Genomic DNA, 23,330 nt, shown 5'->3' with positions numbered 1-23,330 from the left:
CAAAGCTGCAACCAAGATATGTCGTTCTCAGGTATGGAAACTAGTCACCATCTTGGAGACACACACTGACTCAGAGCCAGTACCAGAACCGAGACGGATGCGCTGCAGCCGCGAGCATGATCGATTATCCAGCCAAAAACGTTCACCAACTCGAGTAGATTCTCGATCATGATCACCGTTGGCCATGGTGAAGTTCTTAGCGGGATCGCCTCTGTAAAGAGTCTCAACGGTCCACCGATCGCCGCACCGGTACGATTTATCCGGGTTGGCCTTGGCATCACAATCATTAAAGTGGATACAGTAGAGCTACGAGAGCCACATAGCTGAAGGCTGGTAGTGCAGTTCGGCGCTAGATTGTCTTCCGCGGACTCGAACAACTTTAATATGAATGGCCTCGCGCTGTCTAAAACGTGTTTGTCTTTTCAGCCAAGCTTGCACTTGTTGCTAGTATTGAAGTATGTTACATTTTCGTTGTGTTCTCCCTTCCCACCTCCAATTATTACACCCAGATCCTACCCCAGGATCATGGGTTATGGGGCATGATTATCCAAATACGGTGCTCACGAACAGCCGCCCTGCGAGATGACCTACGCCCAAAACTAAACAATAGACACACCGATCATGACCATGAGACGCGAAAACAAGTCTTGTCAAGAACCCCACGTAGAACCGAACTCCGAAAGTGCAACCCGAACGGCCCGACAGACTACGACAATATTATGCTACCGGCTTTACTGGAATGTGCCCTTCCAGTTGAGGCATAATCTCAAGAATCTTTGGGTCAATGGTCCAGTTGTTTAGGTCGGCAATGGTGCTCTCAAACAGTGGCGTCATGCGGGTGTACCCTGATTCAATGTCCCAGTAATGGCACGCGTCATCTGCGTATAGCCACGTAACACCGATCAAGCCGACGATATGTCTGACTGGATATTCCTGGGGATGTTGATATAGTAGCTGGCGTACTTGAGGCCTGTGGAGCTATTAGTAGGTAGCCAACATCGTGGAAAGAGTTTGGAAACGTACCAAGGAACCAGATCAATAAGCATATCATACGGCGATGTCTCCTGCTTTCCCACTAGTGGCATCAACCATTCCGGACTGGCGTTCATGTTCTCGACACTGGGCCAGATGAGATACTGTAGAGATATTAGTTCAGACTCGACCCCACCCAAAACGATGGACTTACCCGCATCAGTTTGGTCAGAAGCCATGTAGACGCAAGCCTGACAGGGAGAGGAGACGATGGGAGCAGCTTGTTTACTGTTCTGGAACACCACGTCGACACTGGCTGTGCATCCTGCGGATCCAAAAAACCCAGCAGAAGAGTATCCACATCGATCTCCGACCTTCCGAATATCTGTGTCTCACTCCAACCATTCGCGAGTAGATCTCGTTTCGTTCTCCGGTAAAATGCGCAATCGAAACCGAACTTGTTCAGGGCATTTGCCGCAGCCTCAAGGCTGAGTGGGGATGGGTTCGCGGTCACGGAAACATCAATGGCATTGTCGTGTGAATAGGCTAGCGAGGACTGGCTTTGTTCTCTGCTTAGGCTCCATTAGCGGTTGTTTCTGGACTTGGTTCCGGGTCAATCTCACCTTTCTTCTCGAGAGGAACTGCCATAAGACGAGCCCCCCATAGGATGCGTGTGACCAGCAAAAGGCTCGCTGCTATTTGGAGTACCAAACGAGTCGGCGTCTGGGAGTGCTGGTGTTGGACCCAAAGATTCCTGTTCTTCGTTCAGCAGCAACTCAACAGTAGCTGGGAGCAAACCTACCGAAAGCGCTTTCTTGACTTCTTCAGCTGAATGATGTGCAAATCCATTCTTCTCGAGCTCGGACGCCCAATTTGCAGCCGACGCGCGATCCGGTGCCATTGCCAGTAGCGACACGACGGACTTCATATCATCCAACTCCTTGGCTAATCGCCTTACGTGAGCCCGCAGCTGAGTTGTTGTTTTTCCATCTTCTGCCACATCGTAGACGCATGTGAGGTTTTTGGATTGACAAGTGTTGCACTTGGGCCGTACGCCATCGCACTGAAGCACGTGTCAGTGTACTCAACTCAACATCGATGGAGGGCATATGTACCTTGGATTTGCGTTTCCTGCAGCTCTCGCATGCTATGGATGTGATCTTGCCGCGAGGAGTTCGTAACGCGTAGGTGCCAGCAATCGGAGACTGATGCTGTCCTCGAGCGTTCGCAAGGGCGCCCCCAAGCCCCTGTTTGGGTGCCAGCGGAGCTTTGTGATTTGCAGCGGCGGACGCTGCCAGTGGGCGAATTACAAGATTCGCTTGGTTGGTATCGAGGTGGAGGGGCCCTTGGTTTTCGTCCCATTCAGAGGGCTCTTGGCTGATGAATTGTTAGCGAAATCCAAATCGACCTTCTAAAATTGCGATATCAGGTCTTGATGCACCCTGGTGGTAGCGCATTTGGTCTGCACATCTGGTCTGCGCATTTGGTCTGCGCATCTTGTTGCGTAAAACTCGCATCGATACCCAGGTATGCGCGCCGTCGATGGTGCTTTGGACCCCGCGCCCGCAGCCCAAATCTAGCAACCCCGAAACCAGTGCCGAAGGAAATCCTTGGAAGGGAAGCAATGCACGGGTCATCCTGACGCCGCAACGGGCAGGCCTCTCAAATTACCGCCATAGTGAGCAGGAGACTCTGGACGGAAGACCTATTCTCCGTTGCCAGTAGAAGTTGCCGAAACGCACAGCCACGGGCGGACGTACGACGAACTGCAGATCCTTTCCTGGGAGGACAACTTCTTGAGCAATCTCTCGCGATTCCCGTATATTCCTTGGCATCTCCGGATCGTACCGGTACTTCGAAACATGCTCTGCCGTTGTGGTCGATGATGTGGATTGGAACCGTCCGCAGGCCTGGGGGGGAATGCTATCGCTCGTCGTACTGGGGGGCCATCCACCACGCTTCAGGCGCCAGGTAGGTAATTTGAGGACTCGTAATGGGGTGCCAGGCGAGCGCGAGATGGGTCCAGTCCGGTCCAGAGAAGGGATCGATTGCTGTCGTGTGTATGCTCGTGGGGATAGTCTGCTAAGACTGACATACTCACATTTGGATTCCTTGAGCTTGTCCAACAGCCTCCGAGGCACGACGCATCAAGCGGGGATTTGCGCTACCTTGCGGAGGTTCTTCTAAGGTGTCGGGCAAGCTGCCAGTGCCATACCAGTAGTTCAATCCTGAGGTGTATATTAGCGGAGGATCAAGAGCTGGTCATGCTGCCGACGTACCCGGAGACGAATTCGATGATTGTGCCGGCATGAATGCGAGCATATCTCAGGGTGGAGTTATCAACAAAAGGAGCTATGTCGGAGTAAGGTGGTGGAGGGAAGGATTTGCTTCTGCAAAATTCACATGAAAGATCCGCAATGCATATTGGGCATTAACTTTGTATATCCTCTGCTAGAGCACTGAGCCTGAGGTTCATTAGTGCCCGGCGAACTCCTATGCGGAACTGCTGACACCCACGTAGAATTGGGACGAAGTTTCACGACCGTAGCCCATCTAAACACCAGCTTTCGGATGCAGCTTGATCTAGTGCTTTAGCGCACCACACAGCAACGACCGCGGGGAAATCGGGTTAGCGGACGGCACTGTTGGACTAGGCTAGAACGGCTGCTCCTAAGAGATGCTGGCAAAGGCATGCGAAACCGAACGCGGCTATGTGACCCCATGATCCTATGTCATAGTCTTTTTGTTTAGTACAAGTCGCGATCGTGAAAGTATTTTTCTCTGCGCCAGTGGCCTCCAATGCGCCGTATGCACGATCAAAGTTGGTATGTGGAATCGGACCCTTTTTCTTGGTGTAAACATAGGTACGGTTAGATCACGCCTGTCGATCACCACTTTGCATGCTCACTGGTGCAGTGACGTGCGGCAGATCGCCTCAAATCAACTTCTAACGAAGTTCCAGGCCTCCGTGGCTTAGCATGCCGTATGATCTCAATCTAACATAGGCGCTTGCTGGTATTCCGCTAGGTACACGTAGAATCTATGCAGCACGTTCCTCTTGACCCAAGCCGGAGTCGTAATATCTAGTCGGACCGATAGCCACCAAAGCTTGCTGGCTGCGCTGTCGCGTTGAAGCGCCTGGCCAGGATCTGCCGTGAGAAAAATGCAGTATGTTTAGACCATTAAGCATGGTTGGGTGTGACGTAGTTTTTAAGTTTGCCAATGCCCGCTTCATGTGAGACCCTCAGGACGCCCGGGGGTTAAGACCAACATGGCCAAGTAGCGTCCACCAGGGTCAATAGTCACGCAGCTGGGCAGGAACACTCTCCCGCACGCGCATTAGAGTGCAGAGCGCCACCACGAAGCCACGACATGCGTGTGGTGTAGGAATTCATGTCGATGCGCCTATTCTTTCCTGCTCGTATCAGAACCTGATAGATTACGGCTGTATGGCGAAGTAATCGATTCGGCGGGCATCATGCTTCTCCGACTGCGTGCCCACTTAGCATCTACATAAGAAAACAATACCCAAAATCTTCTCTTCACTAAGGTTGGACACTCGAACGCACCATTACCAGACTACATATTGATATAGCGTCCCGGCTGAAACTACCGACACCATCGTCTTTGCCAACCTTTACAGGACGCCGTCTGTCTTGATGCTGTTGTAGTGCCCCTTCCTCAAGCTTGTTCCTGACAGTTTTCCAATTGTCATCAAACAATCATTTGGAGTCGGCCCAAACTTGGCCCAAGAGGGCATTTCTACCCTAGGACGGAACATGAGGCTTTTCGTCTAGCCTTCTGGCCAGAGGACCCGGGTACGTGGAAGTCTTCGCCAACGCTTCTCTAGTACGCTGCTCTAGCCATGTGTGATTGGACTTTCCAATCGAATCTATGACCTAGGCAACGCCATCTCACCGAGCATTCAACCGTACTAGGTGCACCCACGTGTTACACCCCTCGAAGAGCAGAAGCGAGAATGAAACCTATTATCACAATGCTGGCTCAGAATGTCCCCACTACATGCTATGAGCATATATCTGGGTCGTCGTCGCTGTACTGATTGGTCCAAATGCCGTATTCTGCCTGGGCAGATATTCTGCCTCGCTAGAAAAGGAAAACGGACGCGCCTTCCAACTCGGATGTAACCTGCGAAGCAAACCATCACACTGAGATTAGCTCTCTGCGTTCCGTCCGCAACCGTAAGCTATGAAGACGCAAGTAGCCACCCTAGGATCGCAGAGTTCGCGGCTACTTGCGGACCTGCGCTAGACCTTGCGGCTTCCACATCTCAGACGTCTCAGACTATTAAGATCGTGTTGTAATGCTACTCTCTCAGTGACATACCACCCATTGACGCGCTATGAGACCCTGCCGAAGATCATCGACCTTCGTTAATGTTTCAATCTGCCTGAGAACTAGAAGATAGGGCCTAGGCTGCACATCTGTCTCACTAATTACGGTCTCCAAGGATTGTACGCCTCCGATGTTTACCTATTACTATGCAATGTTGACGAAAAGGCTTGGAGACGAAGATTCGTCTTGGCATAAGTTGAAGATCAGGGCAAACTTCGTTGTTAGGTGTGCCATGATATCCCCTAATGTGGCCGGGCTTGGCCGATCAATGACGTGTGATAACGAAGGATGGTTTGTCGACTTAGAACAGACAATTGCGTATGGGCCGTAAAACTATAAGCTTGGCTTGCAAGCGTCGAAGAGGCGTAGAAGACGAATGTGCGGAGGATATAGATCATGGTCCAGACCTGGTTTCTCTCAGTCCCCTGTTGTCGGTTCTCCATCTTGTCCCAACAGTCTGGCACGCTATATCAGGGGCTCTACCGTTTCGTGCTCCCAGCACGTCAGCGGCTGCGGGGACACCTCCGCCATATTCTATTGGTTTGGATGTCCGCCTAGCGTCATCACAGGGTCATCTAACTACCGAAGATCTTCGGTGGCAGACGTAGGTAGTTGGCACAAAGGACCTCGGGAGTGTTTGGAAAACGTGGCTAGCAAAGTCACCAGAAGAAGAGTACCCTTCGGATACGGTCTTACGCGACGCAACCGTTCCGCTGCCTCTTAGGATGAATCGGCCATGCTAGATATCATCTCCTGCATGTTGTACAAGTCTCAACCTTTGCTTTAATGTAGCGCAAAGTTTATCACACCTGAGCTTCTCCATTACGCTACACTGTCGAACATTCAGGTGTATCTCCTCGTCTCGGAGACCAAGTGTACAATGTATTTCTCACGACCACCAAACGTGTGGCCCGTGTTTCGGTGGAACCTACTCCGATTTCATAGTTTGCACATCGGCTACAGAGCCCGTTGTTCACCGCTACAACATAATGTGAACCGTGCTTTCGATACCAATACGCACGAGTTGTAGAAGTGCCTCGTATTCTGCTGCGTTTTTGCCCAGGAGATATATCCCAGCAGCTGCGCTCAGTCGCTCAGTCGGTTGTGCGGCAAGTGTAACATGCATTCGTATAGCTGATGGTGATCATACTTGACATGTTTCCGCGGACATGCGATGATTGACACTCTGCTTACATTACGTTATCTTGCTGGATTGTAACCGGCATGTTACTGTTACATGGATCGGCTCGCGAATCTTGGATGCGGAAGATCTTCGGGCGCGTGAAGCTAGACGGAGGGAGGCGCAAACCACAACGTGCTTAGCCCCTTGCATGCGATCAAAGGCCGAAGACTTCGGTGGGTGTCGATGCGAAGGTGACTGCATCGGCGACATCCCGCCGAAAGTAAACTCAGTTCCAGGCATCCCGTTGGTCTCGAGACGTGACACAACAACCTCGACACGTAACATTTTCTTTTGTGGAGATCTGGTGTGAAGAGTCATGGGATCTGGTTATGGATTCAGCATGAATCGTCACGACCTGACCAAGACAGAGATCGCAGAAAAAAGAATGGGTTGTGGGGCGTGAGCGTTATCCCGGTTGTGCAAGTCTCTTATCAGATGCCGCTTCAGGATGCCTTCATCTGGCAATGGTCTTGAGACCACAAAACAATGTAAATTGAATTCGACCCCTTCATTACATCAGTTGAAGCGGCATGTTAGCTGAGTACCTAGGCACCGTCCTGACCAGCCTCCATATAGTCCCCTGTGCGCGTATACTCCAGTGACTCCATCCTAGCTGCTAAATCTGTATACAGCTCAGCAGAGGACCATACCTAAGTATTCAGAGAGGTACCTGGGTAGGTAGAAGTTTGTCAAGTGACGTCGAAACAGCTCATGAGAGCTCTAGTTTGATACTCAGAACGCCTGGGCGCTGGTTTGAAAGTAGTCAAAGATTCGCAATGGACGGTGTGTAGTATCCATGCCAGGCACCTGGGAGCCCGCGTGTAACATGATCACGTGTACCGCTTAGGTAATACCAAAAGCTCTGACTTCATTTGCACTTTCCCCGCTGTATCGCGAAGCCAACCGCGACAAGTGCACGACGAATTCATCACCCACCAGCGCATTCCTGCTCACCATATCGGTGTGGTCGCGCTTGTCTCTTCTTCTCTGCTATACAGTCAGTGATAGAGACACTCAATCTTCTCATCAACAAGAAGCAAGCTGACGCCCAGAACCCGTTCTTTAAAGCAAAATAGCGTCGCACAGCATCATAACAAGAGCCAATATGGCAATGTCTCGCTCAAGCTCTGCTTCAGAGGGCGAGGTCTCGGATACCCGACACAAGGCAAACACAGTCAACTCGCGCAACGAACCTGCGATTAACGGCTCAAATAGGTCCTTTGGACTGGATGGTGCCTATGATAACTACCGCGCCTTGAGTCGCTCTCCATCGCCATACCGCCGCAAGCGCACGCCATCACGATCTCCGTCGCCATATCGGAGAAGCCGCGCCGCCGACCGATCGCCATCGCCTTACCGACGAAGCCGAGCTGATCAAGCTGGGAATGATTCAAGGGGCTACAAGCGCAAGGCTTCTCCGCCGCGCAGTCGCCCTGACAAGCGATACCATGCTGATCGTAGCAGGCACGGTGACCCTCGACGAGCTCCGGGACCTCACCAGGCAGGTTTTGTGAAGGAACGGGAAGACGTACCAGACCGATCGCATGCGAAGCCTATATCATACGCTGAGGTCGAGAACCCAAATCCGGTCCCAGACTTCCGAGAGCCTCTTCCAACCAACAAGCGACCCCAGAACTCGCGTTATGGTGACCAACAGCGCGAAACGCCTCGCCAGATGCAACAACAAACCGGACAGGCATCGTCTGAAGGCTCCAAGTCTCGAGCAAAACAGACAAGCGTGACAGAAGATGTCAAGATGTAAGTGGATCAGCTGCCAATCAATCCCCCCCGCAAACGCTAACTCCCTTGCAACAGGACGTCCGTTGACGATACTACTGATTACACCCCAGCTCCTGTTGAAGAGAAAGTCCCTACTCAAGAGTCACGCGAAGAGAAGCGTCGCCGTTGGGCTGCTATACGCGCTGCTACTGAGCAACAAAGGCCGAAAGAAAGCCTTCTTCAGCAGGCCGTCCTTACTAACGCGTCAGAAGCGACAACGCCCAACGTTGCTTCTCCAGCAGCCTACGCAGACAGTCCCATCTCACCATTCGCGTCGCCCCGCAATGGCGACCTCGACTCCGTACCCGCCTCACCAGACGTCATGATAATTGATAAGCAGGGTGGGTTCAGTGCTGGTAACAGTCCTGCGGCAGCGAGTCCATCAGCGGCGGATTACGACCCGTTACAGGACATGTTGGACGACCGTGATCGAGCAGCCAAGAAGAATCAGAAGCCTGATGTATCCTCGGATGCGTACTGCGAGACCGACCCGAAAGCCCTTTCTACCCTCCCAGCTGAGAAGGTAGCGCCTGTCAAAAAACAGAAAAAAGAATTCGACATGTTCGCTTCTGACGACGAAGATGAGGAGGAAGACGTTGGAACTGAAGGGGCTGTCGCTGCGAAGGGCACTGTACTCGACGAGAAAATGCTCGACAACTGGGATGACCCTGAAGGATACTACAAGCTGATTAGCAACGAGCTGGTGGATGGTGGACGTTATCGCATGATCAAGGGCCTTGGTCGGGGTGTTTTCGCCAACGTCGCACAAGCTGAGGAGGTCAAGACTGACACCGGAGACGCAAATCCAAGAATTGTCGCCATTAAGATGATTCGCAGGAATGACTTGATGAGAAGGGCCAGTCAGAAAGAAATGGACTTCTTGCGCAAAGTCAACGAGGCAGATCCACAAGACAAGCGTCACATTATCCGTTTGTTAGGTTCGTTCGACCACAAGGGCCATCTATGTATTGTGTTTGAACACATGTCGAAGAACTTGCGAGACTTACTCAAGGAGGAGACCAACGGCCATGGTCTCACGCTTCCGGCTGTCCGCATCTATGCCCGGCAGATGTTCCTCGGTCTCCAACACCTGCAGAATTGTCAGGTCATTCACCTTGATCTGAAGCCAGACAATGTATTAGTCTCTGCCGACAAGAAGACCATCAAGCTTGCCGATTTTGGTACCGCTGTCGATAAACGAGACGTTATCGAGCGCACCGAATACCTAGTCAGTCGATTCTACCGCGCACCCGAGATCATACTTGGTATGGACGTTGGCTATCCTGTCGACATGTGGGCTGTAGGATGCACCGTATATGAGCTCTGGACCGGTAAAATTCTCTTCACTGGACGATCCAACAACCAGATGATCAAGTCCTTCATGGACTGTTTAGGATGGCCGAGCGAGAAACTGCTCAAGAAGGGACTCGTCAACAACATTCTCGATAACTTTGAGCTGGGTCCCCCGCTAAAGTTCATTAGTCGTGAGGTTGACCAGTACAACAAGGTAAGCTTCATTGCTCCTTTTGGAGGTATAGCTAATTTTTCATAGCTCTCTGTTCGCAAGATTGAGCAGCAGAAAAAGATCAATCGCGACATGAAGACCCGAGTCCACGAGGCCGCCCGGAACATATCCAGTGGAGGACCAACCGTGGGCGAGTTGAACGACCTAGCAGATTTGTTGAGCGCAAGCCTACACATGAACGTCGAGAAGCGCATATCGCCAAAGGAAGCTCTTGCACACAAGTTCTTCGCTAATAAGAATCCTGCGCCTAAAACGGCCACAGCTGCAAAGTCTGCTGTCGTCAAGCCGCCAATGATAAAGCGCGGTACCCTAGTCAGCACGCCTGGTGTTCGTCGGTAAGGACTACAAAATGGATTTTGGCGTTGCAGTTGCATTGATTTTCGGCCTTGTTCTGCTTCTTTGCTTTCAGTGTGAAAAGATGGGCCGTCTTCAATTAAATCAACCGGGGTATCGGTATGGGATACGGAGTATGGGCAATTAACATAGAGAGTAATCGGGCATCCATGGGACTGGTCTCTAAAATCAAATATGCAGACTCCAGAAACAGCAGCAGAGGCAACTGGCTTTCGAAGTGAGTAGAATGTATATGCTTTGCTCTGGGATTGCGTGCCAGTCTTACGGCGCTACTCATATACAGCTTTCAGCTATGGCATCTCTCCCGGCTCTTGGGTCGGCAACTACTGGAGTGGATCGGTGGTTTTCCCAAGTCGAAGAGCAGGTGCTGCTACATATGTGGCTTATAGGACTCGCCCATTTTGCCGACTTGATTTTGGACATACTTCCCGTCCATCGTACTGTGCTATATGAGGTGGAACGTCAAAGCACGCCTTTATATATACGATTCTGGGCTTCTGATGGTTCGAAATAAAATCAGCACTATATACGAGTCAGGGCCATTAACTTGCTATACAAACATAATATACTTCAAGCGTCAATATCTCCTCTCAAGAACGCTTTCACTTTATCACCCCAGATGACTTGGCGTTTGTAGACTGTCATACCAGGTACACTCAGGCCCAACCCGTCAATAGCTTCTGCAAGCACCTCTCCACTCCCTTCTTCTCTCAGTTCGCGAATTGGGTATTGATATGTCTAAATCCTTGTCAGCCGACTCACGCGCGACAAGAAACCCCGTCTTCAACCTCCAAAGCCAGCCAAACTTACCTTGAAAGCAAAAACCAGCGCCCCAGTCGTTGGTAAACGATGCAATGTCTGTCTCTCACACCTCACCACCGTCTTGTCCAGATTGATTGCCTCTTCATCTCCCATCTTCTGCTTGATTGCCAAGTCCTCCTCGCTCATATGATTTCCTTCCAAGCAGAACAACTCCCGTTTGTACTGATACTCCAATTACTCCGCTTGACGATCTTGCCCACGGGTAGCTTGGCAAAAAAGCGATCCATGCTTTTTTCTAGTTTGGCAGTGTAGCCAGGCACAGGCGCGTGGATGGCGGCGAGAAGTTGGTTGAGTTTGGAGCGTGTGTTGAAGCCGCTTGGAAAACAGTTTATAAAGGCCGATAGTAAGTACTTGGTCTCAGTTGTAGTAACGGATGATGCTTCGGACGAGGGAGAAGGAGTGAGCAGTAAGAATTCCGTGTCGATGTTGGAACCTAGGATTTCTAGGGCTTCCTCGCCGTTTGTCATGTGTAGTGGAATCAGTGTATCGGTAACGTGGTTTCGCATATGGTGGCCTGATTCAGTAATGCTGTATAGGTTTGGGAAACGACGGGGTAGGTATGTTCCCATGAGCCATTCGTAGAGTTCCAGAACTGCGGGGACGGCATCTGGGTTACATGCGAGTACTTCGTATCGTTCCTTTTCGATGAGATTCGTTCGAATCTGTAGACGTTCACCGTATGTGTTGTCCATTGCTATCAAGTCGGATAAGGAAGCATTTTCCAGAGCTGGTATATTATCGTTGTTAGTACACGTTCAAAGTCTTTGTAGGTGGTAGCAGAGACGGTACCCATTGTCATGTGAAACTTTGGTTTGAAAGGGCGGAGCTTGAGGGGCGGCTCTGTGTCGAGACTGAAGTTTGGAAGGGGAATGATATTGTCATATGCGGCTTCTGAGTAGATGGCTTCGGCTTTTTGCTTGGTCGGTGACGAAAATGGTGAAGGGAAAGACCGCGGATTTGAAGCTTTCGTCAATGCGGTGATATGGGATTTTGGTGAATACGAATGAGGTGCACTGATGGTTCTCGGTAGTCGAAGTCTTTGGAAGAAGATGTAGACGATTATCCCCAGTAGTAGGAGTATCCACGCCAGTGGCTCCTTGATGAGATTCATCTGATCCATGATAAGTTCGATGACTGTTGAAAGTGTCTTCTGCAGGACTTTCTGGCTTTTGTTTATGTTCGATGTCGAAAGCATACGTCAAGCACGTAGGGCGTCGGGTCAACAAGTTCCGCGGCCGTTGTGTCATTCAAGAGGGAAGATAGGCCCATGAACTGGTAGACGCTACAGACGCTACAAAACGCGATGGCCATGCCGTCAGTTGTTAAAACAAGTGGGATTTAGTTGCCTATTAGAGCTAACCCCGCATTGGAGCGGTTACGCTAAGATGGCGTACTAGCAATGGGGCAAGTCACAACAATGCGGTTTTCCAAATCCTTTGAGTTTGGACTAGTCTTGAGGTGAATTGCCATGAAAAATGATCTGCAATTTGGGGCTACTGGAACGTAGACATGCCTTGTAATCATTTCACGACGGTGTCGCAATCTTGAGCAGATTCTTCAATGCTTGCCGTTACAGGATACTTTGTCTCGGTGCTACGTCTGCAGCTGCCTAGAAGGTACAGTCTTGTAGTAGATATTGTTCTCCTGTCTCATCAGCTCCTACAGCTCCTTCTCGGCTCTGTGAGCTGTTCTTGTTCTCCCATTAGAACCGTGGTATATCCGACGCAGCCGTGCCATTCTTGCGTTTATGCTTTGGCGTCCTCGGCTTCTGGGTGACCTACAGGCACCAACTTGCCCACAACAAGGTACTTTTCCTCGAACCTCTCCTCCCATCCCCTCAAGGCATCCATCTGCTCAGCATCCAGGCCTTCCAGAGTGTCCAACGGACCGTCCAAGTCCTTGGTCAGCATGTCCTCATCAAAACTACCGCATGCCAGGCCTCTTGACGCATCGCGGCCAGCGAAGTTTGCATAAGGACCACCAGGACCATAGAAGTTGCGCCCAGATGTAACGTCGAAGACACGGCCACGAACTGCGAGGTAGACAGGCATGTTATTCAAGCCATTGTAGGGGAAGAGCGAAGGCGGGGTGAAGGTGCGGAAGACGGTCGGCGGTGGGGCGCGTGGGAGGGTTTGCGGGGCGGCTGGCTTGAGACGGAGATAGACGAGCAGGCCGAAGAGAGAGAGGAGGATGAGGTTTATTGGGGTGAAGACTGAGGCGCTGAAGCGTTGTCAGTCGGGTGGTTGTCAGGTAGTAGATGTTGTTGCTTACGCGTGGGTTGCCGTAGCTTCCGGGAGAGGTGATGGAAGTGCTGTTGCTGTTAGCTCGACACCATTCACGTGACTGGATTAGAACTAACCATCTGCCATATCGAAGAAAAACGTTGCAGATATGCTAGCAAAGTGACAGTTGACGGCGCTGTCGTGGTGGATGGTAGAGTTTCAATGGCGCGGGGAGCTCAGTGACAGGCGATGATGCAACCCCGAATGCTCAGCACTAACCAAATATCCATGTCAGAATACCGCGGACTTCCGCCATTCTCGACATGCAAAGAACAAATCAAGACTTGTCACCAATACTTCCAACCTGTGAACCCATCTTTAGATTCAGTCATGCTAGAAACGGACTCGGATTGCCAGCTGTGCGTGAAAGGGGTATTGCACATGTTATCACAGCTGGTATGCACGTGAGACGTAGCCACCTTGCGCAACGAGTCTCTCTCTCGCCGGAAAGTCGCCATGTAATCTTAAGATACTTTCACTCCATCTTCACTTCCACTTCACAATTGCAAGCACGCGCCCACCTGCGCGCAAGCACGAGCTTCGCGCTGCTCCACCCGACTTATCCCTGCGCCTCGCCCTTTGAAACAAGGCCCCTCCACTCCCTGAAACGCGCGACAACGATTCATTTCCGCCGCCTTGGGACGCGTTGATTCGTCCACGCCGCACCTTGCGCCTCGGGCCCATCTAAACAATCGTTAGAGAGCAATTCGCTGGTATCGAACCGCTGCGTGAAGACAAAGTCTTGCGGCACCGGTGCGATATCGTGCCGCTGGCGCTTTGGTCGAGGCGCAGTTCCTACTTGGCTGTGTTGTGCTGTGCTGGTCTTCGTAGAGTGAGCTGACACCATTACATCTCGACGTCGACTTGATCGCCCTCCTTCATTTACCAAAATTACGCCCTCGGGTCTGCGGGTGACGAAGGATTCGAGGCCTGAATCTACTCACATACTGTTTCTTTGTTTACTCTGAGCATCCACATCAACTATCCACCACGTCTTCAACACTCGCTTTACGCATAATAACATCCTGTACGTATATTCCTTATCTCATCACTTGGAGCTGGTACTTGCGCTGTCGGCATCGGCCATCGGTAGCAACTCATGTGCTGGCCACCGGATTGGATCCTGGAATCGAGACGAGAATGGTACATGGTCTAGCAAGAGTTGGTATTTTCGCCTCTTTCATACTCGCCAACAGTATCGGAGCCCATCGCAAGCCATATCTGCCCTGCTGTTGATGCACCTGTGGTAGTAGCCACACACACCTCTGATCGACGGACCATGTTTCTTGCCTATCGCCCGCACCGACAACTGCCTCCACCAAACCTAGGACCTTGCCAAGCCTGGGGATGTTGATGGGTTTCAAAAAGCAGTTAACAGTCATGCGATATACTCTGAAGGTTGTTGGGAAAGGGGAGACTCGTCCAAATAAGTAGCTGGGGGCCGCTGAGAATGTCGCATTCCACACTTTGTGATGCTTATGTATACTTGCACCTCTACCGAGTCGGGCTAATATCCGTTTCATGCAGAATCCTTAATAATGTGGAAGCGATTACAGGGTGCCGTCCGGGATAAGGAGAAGCATGCACGAATAGGCAATCCCGTACTTCTTGAAACCACATATGACGAGGATCAACTGAATCGCAACCCCAGAGTGACCGACCTTCAAAATGGCAGTCACCAGAATTATGCGCTCCCTCCGCTCTCGCAGTAAGTACTGGAATCCTCATTTCCTGCGCCACCACTGATTGCTTGGCAGTTTATTGTCTCCCCAAAGCCCTCCCAACTATAGAGCGTCAGAAGTAGCAACAGCCTCGTCTATTTACTCACAGGACACACTCTGCTACAACGACAACAACGACAACCCTACAGCCACATCGCCCTCCGCATACGAAGACATATCGCCTCCTAGCTCTCCGGAACCAGAACAGTATTCCTCCTCTTTTCTCCCCCGAAGATTTCGCTCGATGCGTGACGTATCACCCATGGACGAAGACCGCAAGAAACTCGAAGACAATCCTCGCGCGGGTAGCAACATTCCTGTTCTGCGCAGAGCGCCATCTGTCCTTCGAAATGGCGACGCAGACTCAGGACCAAAGCAGAAGTTTTGGGAAGGCAAGCTTGCGCCAAACTCGAAAGTAAAGTGGGATGAGTATTCAGGCGAGCCCAATAGTGCAGGGAAGGCCGCGTCAGTCGATCCAGTCTCTTATGCGAAAGGTGTGGCGTCGTCAGACAGCAGACCTATGGGGTATCAGGTTTCAGTCAGTGGGCCTGAGAAAAAGAACACAAGTTTCGGAGAGCGCGTTGGCCGCTTCGGGTCGAAGCGTTCACCACCGCCCGTGGAGCCGTGGAGCCGAGCTACGGGACGATCAGAAATCGCACCTCCGCTGAAATACCAGCCTGCAGACAAACCACTACAAATACCACGAAAGACAACCTCTCCAAGCACGGACCAGGAGAGGTCAAACGCACTTGCAGCTGCCATTATTCTGTCTGACACTCAACCTGTAGCAACTGAGATGGCGCTCAAGGATCCGCGCGACAACGATATGCGCTACAACGATGGTATTAAACCGATTGTACCGCTCAAAGTAGGGGAAAATAGTCTGCGAAGTGGTCCTATCTCTCCCACGTCACCTCAAGGCTTGGGAATTACAACTTCGTATCCGAGCCCAATTACTCCAACAAGTCGCACGCAGCTGAACCAGTCCCCGGCCACTGTAACACCAGTAGAACAGACGCTATACCCCACCTTACGGAATACAACCCCGCCTTCAGAGAAAGGCAAGCAAGCGCCCATAAGTCGATTCTCGTGGACAACCTACAACAGTGCGACGACCTACCAACACTCACCACCGCCTTCACCACCGAATGGGAAGCGCGTCGTAACAGAACCCATATCAGCCGCCTCCTCGATTCTAAACCGACGCCGCCCAGTACCACACGCAGACAGCGTCCCCGCGCCCAGTATGACCAAAGTTTATGCCCGTAACCCAACTTCCCCCTACGCCTCATCCACCTTCTCCAATTCCTCGAAAAAGGCGCTCCCCCATCCCCCTAGCGCCCTCAGCGCTATCGACCACATCGCCTACCTGGAATCGCAACAAGAAGACCTGCGCATCCGCCGCAACAATGTGTACCGTTTACTAAAGGACTTGAACAACGCTGCGCCGACTAACCCGCTGGTTACCGACTTCAAGAAAGCTAGGGTGGCGGAAGAGAGGAAGAAGGCGTTTCAAGAGGAGTTGGATGAGATTCGCGCCGAGGAGCATGATGTTGGACTTAAGCTGCACCGCGCGTGGAAAAAGAGGGAGAGGGAGGATCCCAACTCCAATGGCAGTGCCTTGTGGGTGAGGAGAGTTACCAGCTAGAGGAGGGATGTGTTGGTTTATGATATTGATGTTTTCTCTTCTTTTGTTCCGAGCATTTGCATAGGATGGTCGGTACCGCTGTTCCCGGTTACAATTTCTCTGGCTCAAATCATCAGGGCATGTCTAAGCCTGTATGTATTCACTTCTTTTCGAATCAACTACATCTTAGTTATGATATTCTGTACTTTCACAAACTGACACCAGTGGTGACAATCTCGATTTATAGGCTAGTCGACCTCAGGGACGGGCAATCCGTTGACTATCATCATTCCCTCTCTTCCCAACATCTTCATCGCCTTGACCGCTTCGTCGTGTCGTAACTGTTTCGTCTCTTCATCTGTGACAAGTACAAAGTCGTATTTGAGCAATTTTGATCCCTCCTTCACATCATACTCATTTGCCTGCTCTGCTGTTACAGTATCTAAGCTGACGATGAGGGATTCCTTGACACCAAAGACAGCATCAGAAGTCTCGTAGTCGGAACCACGGACATACAACGCCCTATACATTGATCAGCATATATGAACAAAGAAGGAAACAGGAGGACTCACGTTACTAAGTTATCGAATCCCTCCTTCTCGAACATGAAATGCATGTGACTGGGTCTCCAACAATGTCTTCCTAGTTTCTCAAGCAACTTGCCGACAGGCCCGTCGTTGGGAATTGGATACGGCACGGGTACAATGCCCTTGAACCAGAACACACCATCCTTGTCACTCCTAATAACCGCACGCCCATCTGCTTTGTCACCCCTGTTCTCGTATTGCACGTCGTATTTGCCGTGGGAGTCTGTTTCCCATACATCGACCTTGACGTCTGCTACGGGTTCGCCGGTTGTAGTTTTGACGGTGCAAAGGACGAGTAGAGCCTCGCCGTCAGGATCAGCGGATATGGAGGTACCGTTTGAGTCGGAGGGCGCGTCGTGCGTGTGGAAGGGGCCAAGGACTGTGCCTTCAGTTGAAGAAGGCGGCTTGGGGTGGTCGATGGAGTCTACGAGGAGAGAGAGACCGACTATGTCTGAGAGGAGGATGAATTCCTACAACAAGTCAGTATACCTCAATTGCCAGTACTGGGACTAGATGGGAAACATACTTGTCGCACGTCTGTACATATTTGCCCAACTTGCGTGAGGAATTGTATGCCTGCCATCCACTCATCGAAGCTCAGTCGCGTCTCTCGCGCGAAGTCGTGGAGGTGCGAGACCAATCGCTCCATCACGTACTTTAGGCGCGGGTCGGTGCATTGCGAGTTTATTCGATGTACGTTCTCGGTGATGTTCTCAATGGTGAGGTCTTTTAGGACGGGAACCGTGGAGGCATCTGCGCTCTTGGATGATGTCATGATGTCGTGCGACAGGACGGGCTGGTTGTAGTAAGATGGGAGGAGGCGCGAATGGCAAGTTTGAGACGGGAGGTACCAAAAGTCGTAGTAACAACGACAATAAGGCAAGGGCAGTTTTAATATGCTCAGAAAGCAAGATAGAACAACTCTTTTGAAGCTATTCGAAGGAGAGTTTACTTGAAGTCAACCGTAACATTGACGAATGGGAGGACCCCGCGAAGCTTAACGTGAGAGACCCTCATCGGGACCTATCCCAAAATCGTGCCGCTGACCATAGCGCAAAGCTCATAGGTCAAAATAGTTGGGAAGCGCAGGGCTACGGGCGCCGGCAAAGAGTTCAAGAGGTGGAGGTGATGATGTCGGAGGGGCTCTCGGTACCTGGGATGCGGGGCAGCCTCCAGCGCCGGCTTACCAAGAGCTTACAAGCAATTACGCTACTAACAAGAATGCTCTTTTCCAGGGCGGATTGCGACAGGAGGAACTTTGTCTAGATGGTCTGTGAAACACCTCAAATACGAATCATTGTATCTACAAACCTTAGGACAAGCCGGTCCGTTTCTTCATTGTTGACATGCTTTATCGAGGGAACATCGATGATCTTAAAGGCTCGCCCATCTTTGCTCTTATGTGAAGTAGCCAAAAATGACCGCTGCTTGGGTATCATATACATGTCCAATGGTCTAGGCTGCCGCAACACATGTGTATAACAGCCCACCTAAGTTTTGCAATTACAACCTCAGCTTGCATATGACAATGCCTGACAGCTCGAATTACTAGCACAGTAGTGCCTGGGGGGACTTCCGGAAACCGGAAACTCTGGCAATCATGCTCTGTACAACTGCTTTGCAATTAGCCTGAAGATCTTGCGTCACTAAAGCTGCAGGAACAATGCAGTTAATACATGCACATATGGTAATAACGAGTTGGGTCGGTTTCTTCCATATTGCCGTTAAAGCATATCGTAACTGTAATCCTATGCGCCGTGACTGTTCCCGCCCATCATCCCGAACTCCATCTGCATACCGTCAATCCGTAGTAAACCATCATAAAAGGATGACTGGTGAAAGTGAATCGAAGACACCCAAGGAAAGTGAAAGTTGTTGAGCAATCTCATGCGAGATTAGGCGCTGTTCTTGGGGTTCTCCGGTGAAGCTTTCCACTGCCAAACGTTAGCAAGGTTATTCATCGTTGCACAATGATGCCCTAAGCTCAGTAAAGCAACATACCTTCTTGCCGAGCTCTTGCTGTTGCTCCTTGAAAGACAAGTCCTTGTACTCATCACGGTGGGCCTTGACTGTTACCTTTTGTTAACGGGTCTGATCGTCTCATGGCATATCGTTATTGCGCCTCGACTAACGCGTTCGAATGACGCAACAAAACGCGTCAAACGTTGCAGACTTACAGTATGCTTGCATCTTGACCATAGCGTTCCTCGCGTTGCTCTTCTTGCCAACGCGACCACCCTTAGGGGCAGCTTTCTTGACACCCGCGCCATTGGCCGCCTTCGGAGTCGCAGTCTTGGTAGTAGTGGCAGTGGCCATGATGAGTAGGAGATACTGATAGAAGTTGTGTTAGATTTGTCAAATGGGAAGGCCTCTTGGGATAAATGGTGAAGTAGAGGTGTCGTTGCGATGTTGATGAGAGGTGAGTGTGAACTGAAGGTTTATTGACACAAGGCGCGACCCAGGCCGCGCTAAGCTACACTTAGCTTACCACGCACCTGCTTAATAGATTCGATAGCTTGCCCAGATGCTTGCGCGACTTTGAAGATTATGGTCTCACGCGATTGGTGCTTCTTGTCACTTGAAACATGTAGCAATATGCGCCCCCAACACTCTTTCCGGAAGCGAGGTGTAGCGGCATGGAATGCGCGATCATGTCGAAGGGAGGAGACAATCCTATTGCACCAACCATTGAGCTGATGTGAGCAACGTCGTAGTCTTCGGGGACATCTAATGCCGTTTTCAAAGCAGTTAAAACGGTGTTAGGCCACCAAGACCTATCGCTCGCATGACCATGCGGATCCTCGTGCATCTACAACGCATCTTAGTCGGTCGCAAGGAAGGCGCAATGGACCCTTTAGCGCTTGGACACATTGCACTGTGGTGGTTGTACCTCGAAGTTTACCATTCTGCGGGTGGGCTTCTATACCAAAGTCTCGACACCTAGTATTCTGAAACCCTTCTTGAATCACCTGTATCCGACGACATGCACAGAGATCCAGCTCTTGTCCACAGCAGCCCGGCAGTAGTCCGCTGAATGAGGTTCTATTGTAGATTTGTCTTCAGTTATGCTCTCACGAAGAGTCCGCCGTCTTCTCTTCCGCTATGCGACGATGTCGGGCATCCTGAGAGTCAGCCTCCATGCCCCCTGTACTCAACACCGGCCTGTCGATACCTCGAGAGGCAATACTAAACTTCCGACGGTGACCGCTCGGGCGCTCGGTGAGGCTTGGTGCACGAGGTCTCGCTTTTCCGCGGGCGCGTCCACCGATGAAAGGTATCTCATATGCGCCAGCGCGACAGCAGTATAGGAGTAGGTCGTAGACGAGCAGCGCTGCCCATGGGCCGATGGCTACGAGACCAAGAAAGAGCTATTCTATTGTGAGAAGGCTAGATACAGGCGTAGATGCTACATTCTACTCACAAATATGCGCGTGATCCACGTTTCGACCACGGCCAGGTTTGCAGGTAGGATAGAGAGAAATCCCATGGCGGGGCGTAGCGGAGCTGTGCACCGATGGATACGAAGATGGGGATAAGGGTCGCGTGAGAGGTATAGAGGATTTGAAGATACACTGAATAACTTCAATTGAAAACACGATAGTCGCCCGCCAACGACACCAAGTTCCAACGACAAAGATATGTGTGATGTCTAAGTTTGGTGGAGAGATCGGCCGTCATCATCAAGCCGCCGCCGCGAAGTGGACCGAAGTGGGCCGTGGCTGAAGCTCTCCCCAGCTCGGTACCGGCACCACCATCACCGACCCAACACCAACCACTAAATATCAACCACTGAACATTAGATGCAGCTGACATCTCAGCCTTATGTGTGAGGCTGTACAATGGTTGCTCCCTTGATTGGATGGCACTTTGGCGTTAGCTTTGCGAAGCCAATGAGACATGTCCGCCATACTGGCAGCAGCACGCCCACCCCTCCAGGGAAACAGCTCAAAGCTCCATACCCCTCCGTTGTCATACCACTCATCATTCAGTCACACTTCGATCCACTGAGTTGAATCCTGAACCAGCAAGAGTTGGTATTGTTACGTCTCCATTACATTGACCGTTGACCGGCGGCCTCCCAAGGTACGCGTACTTGGCCCTGCGTATGCAGACGGCTGCCTGGCCCTACCCACCTCGAGTCTTGAGCCTTGTCAGACCCCCAGACAGCATTCTTCTATTCAGCGAAGGCGTTCAGACTTTAAACATACCTTTCGAAATCACTCTGCGTTGTCGCACCACTCCTGAGTTGCCCACACCGCAAGCTGAGGTCGACCTCACTGCTCCGCCTTGCCAGCAGTCTCGTTGCTTCATCTGGAGGACTCGAATTAGTCGAAAAGCATTAAAACACATACCAAGGTAGTGCTGGATTCGTAGCCTCTTGCGCATTTTCGTGCCCTTCCGTTCACATTCAACATGGACGGCCTCTCTTTCCTAGACACATACGTCGAGCGAGGTCAGAGTAACGCGACACTGAAGGTAGTCCTTCCCCACGGAGAGGTCCGCGAAATCTCGGATTGCATCTGCCCGTTCAAGTTCTTGGACAAGTGTCCTTTACTGTACCATGCATTCGAGTACGGTTTCCAGAGTCGCCTGCAAGCCAGCCTTGAGGCTCCATCCGAGTATGCTATCATATCGCTCCTCCGTTACTGCTACACCGGTAGCTATCTTCCTCCACAAGCAGAGTATGGACCTATACTACTTCTCCCACACATCGAGACATACAAGATCGCCGACGACTTCGATGTTGCAGAGCTGCAGCTCCTTGCGCATGGCAATATCTCGCTCCAGCTTGAGTTCGCCTGCTCTCTACCTGCTCCTCCACAAGACTTACTCGAGACTATACGTTTCGTGTATCGATACTACGCCAGCCAACAGGCCCGCCGACAACATGCTCTCGTTGACACACTCCTCAACTACTGCATCTCAACTTTCCTGACCCATAAGCTCGGAGAAGAGGTCGAGTTCCTCAAGATCGCCGCCGATCTTCCGGACTTTCGTCAGGACCTCTGTCGCACGAACATGGAGCGCAATTTCGAAGACGAGTGTATGCCTTACTGAAGTCATTGGGAATACTCAGGCTAATTTTAACAGGCGCACTGGATATCATACGGTTATGCCTTGACACCCTTCAAGCTCAGCCTTGCGTTCGCCCGACCGTCCTTGCTTCAAGGGACCTACCACAAGAGATGATCTGCGACGATCCCGCAGATATTCCATGCCAACCGCACTACCCACGTGGCGATCTTCTGACTGCTATAGAGTACGGAACCTATCAAGAGGCGGGTCTGGATAACATGGTCGACTCCGTTACCGCTACCCTTGTGCACCGGCCCAAGGTCGCGCGGCGAGTTACCTTCGCGGAAGCCAAAATCGGTTTGCAGTCCAGTTCAGACTCCAACTGCTCCGACAGCACTTCTATGTTCAAGCCCCCTGGGATAGCTACTAGCTTTCCAGCGCCTGCTTCCTTCAATTGCCTTACCACGCAACCAGCAAACAACGATGACTCCTCCGACGAGGATCAGGGCTTCACGTTAGTCTCTCGACCGAAACCACACACCCTGGCTACGATCGATGAGCCGATGTCCAGTCCTGAGATAGTTCCTACCCCTGTTGTCAACATTCTAGCTGCGAGCGGAACCGACTACTCCAGCGACGACGAGTGGGACATGATCTGAAAGAGTCATCATGATATCTTGTATACAGTATATTCAGGTTCTAACGTTGTATGGCGTCCTTTGTAGGGACTTTTGGGCGACATGGATAAGTCTCTTATGAATGAGTGTATGGATTTTACGTTTGCTTTGGCATTTAGGTGTATCGGTTTGGCTTCAAATTGTGTAGGCAAGGGCGTTATCAGCAACACAACAGAAAACCTCGCATAGGTGCAGCATCACGCTGGTAAGGATTCGACAATATACTCTGCATGAAAAGATGGCAAGCTTGTGCTAGAAAATGGCAGATTCTTTTCTAACGTATTACCTCTTCTCAAAATCTAGATCGTTAAATATAAGTTACGAATTCTATCATTTTACGCATCGTCAGTGGTTCCCTTCACGATCGGAGCACCCCTAGGAAGGTTTCTCAAAGCGTATGAGGCAGGTCCAAGCACATGGTACATAGGT

At 51.1% G+C, this 23,330-nt stretch overlaps 9 protein-coding genes across 9 annotated transcripts; 3 read left to right on the top strand and 6 right to left on the bottom strand.

The window, feature by feature from the left end:
• Positions 1–717: 717 nt before the first annotated feature.
• On the bottom strand, positions 718–3,294 carry ALTATR162_LOCUS2078 (uncharacterized protein; the record flags this gene model as incomplete). Its single annotated transcript, XM_043309680.1, has 7 exons — positions 718–970; positions 1,024–1,136; positions 1,187–1,541; positions 1,596–2,035; positions 2,088–2,349; positions 3,074–3,200; positions 3,252–3,294. The coding sequence occupies 7 exons, from the start codon at positions 3,292–3,294 to the stop codon at positions 718–720; spliced, it is 1,593 nt and encodes a 530-aa protein (XP_043165615.1).
• A 4,322-nt stretch (positions 3,295–7,616) lies between these two features.
• ALTATR162_LOCUS2077 (uncharacterized protein) lies at positions 7,617–10,154 on the top strand (the record flags this gene model as incomplete). Its single annotated transcript, XM_043309679.1, has 3 exons — positions 7,617–8,269; positions 8,327–9,797; positions 9,843–10,154. The coding sequence occupies 3 exons, from the start codon at positions 7,617–7,619 to the stop codon at positions 10,152–10,154; spliced, it is 2,436 nt and encodes an 811-aa protein (XP_043165614.1).
• A 959-nt stretch (positions 10,155–11,113) lies between these two features.
• Positions 11,114–12,302, bottom strand: ALTATR162_LOCUS2076 (uncharacterized protein; the record flags this gene model as incomplete). The annotated part of the gene is made up of 3 exons (XM_043309678.1): positions 11,114–11,685; positions 11,745–12,141; positions 12,189–12,302. The coding sequence occupies 3 exons, from the start codon at positions 12,300–12,302 to the stop codon at positions 11,114–11,116; spliced, it is 1,083 nt and encodes a 360-aa protein (XP_043165613.1).
• Positions 12,303–12,736: 434 nt separating this feature from the next.
• ALTATR162_LOCUS2075 (uncharacterized protein) lies at positions 12,737–13,360 on the bottom strand (the record flags this gene model as incomplete). The annotated part of the gene is made up of 3 exons (XM_043309677.1): positions 12,737–13,211; positions 13,263–13,302; positions 13,351–13,360. 3 exons carry the CDS (start codon positions 13,358–13,360, stop codon positions 12,737–12,739), a joined length of 525 nt encoding a protein of 174 aa, XP_043165612.1.
• A 1,451-nt stretch (positions 13,361–14,811) lies between these two features.
• On the top strand, positions 14,812–16,642 carry ALTATR162_LOCUS2074 (uncharacterized protein; the record flags this gene model as incomplete). The annotated part of the gene is made up of 2 exons (XM_043309676.1): positions 14,812–14,981; positions 15,031–16,642. 2 exons carry the CDS (start codon positions 14,812–14,814, stop codon positions 16,640–16,642), a joined length of 1,782 nt encoding a protein of 593 aa, XP_043165611.1.
• Positions 16,643–16,869: 227 nt separating this feature from the next.
• On the bottom strand, positions 16,870–17,983 carry ALTATR162_LOCUS2073 (uncharacterized protein; the record flags this gene model as incomplete). Its single annotated transcript, XM_043309675.1, has 3 exons — positions 16,870–17,143; positions 17,194–17,678; positions 17,735–17,983. The coding sequence occupies 3 exons, from the start codon at positions 17,981–17,983 to the stop codon at positions 16,870–16,872; spliced, it is 1,008 nt and encodes a 335-aa protein (XP_043165610.1).
• A 1,120-nt stretch (positions 17,984–19,103) lies between these two features.
• On the bottom strand, positions 19,104–19,524 carry ALTATR162_LOCUS2072 (uncharacterized protein; the record flags this gene model as incomplete). The annotated part of the gene is made up of 3 exons (XM_043309674.1): positions 19,104–19,142; positions 19,210–19,277; positions 19,386–19,524. The coding sequence occupies 3 exons, from the start codon at positions 19,522–19,524 to the stop codon at positions 19,104–19,106; spliced, it is 246 nt and encodes an 81-aa protein (XP_043165609.1).
• Positions 19,525–20,279: 755 nt separating this feature from the next.
• ALTATR162_LOCUS2071 (uncharacterized protein) lies at positions 20,280–20,695 on the bottom strand (the record flags this gene model as incomplete). Its single annotated transcript, XM_043309673.1, has 2 exons — positions 20,280–20,576; positions 20,630–20,695. 2 exons carry the CDS (start codon positions 20,693–20,695, stop codon positions 20,280–20,282), a joined length of 363 nt encoding a protein of 120 aa, XP_043165608.1.
• A 926-nt stretch (positions 20,696–21,621) lies between these two features.
• Positions 21,622–22,883, top strand: ALTATR162_LOCUS2070 (uncharacterized protein; the record flags this gene model as incomplete). The annotated part of the gene is made up of 2 exons (XM_043309672.1): positions 21,622–22,252; positions 22,300–22,883. 2 exons carry the CDS (start codon positions 21,622–21,624, stop codon positions 22,881–22,883), a joined length of 1,215 nt encoding a protein of 404 aa, XP_043165607.1.
• Between the last annotated feature and the right edge of the window lie 447 nt (positions 22,884–23,330).

The sequence above is a fragment of the Alternaria atra genome (genome assembly GCF_907166805.1).
Source record: "Alternaria atra isolate CS162 genome assembly, contig: 21, whole genome shotgun sequence".
NCBI classification, from domain to species: domain Eukaryota; kingdom Fungi; phylum Ascomycota; class Dothideomycetes; order Pleosporales; family Pleosporaceae; genus Alternaria; species Alternaria atra.
This window is presented reverse-complemented; position numbering and strand designations above follow the sequence as displayed.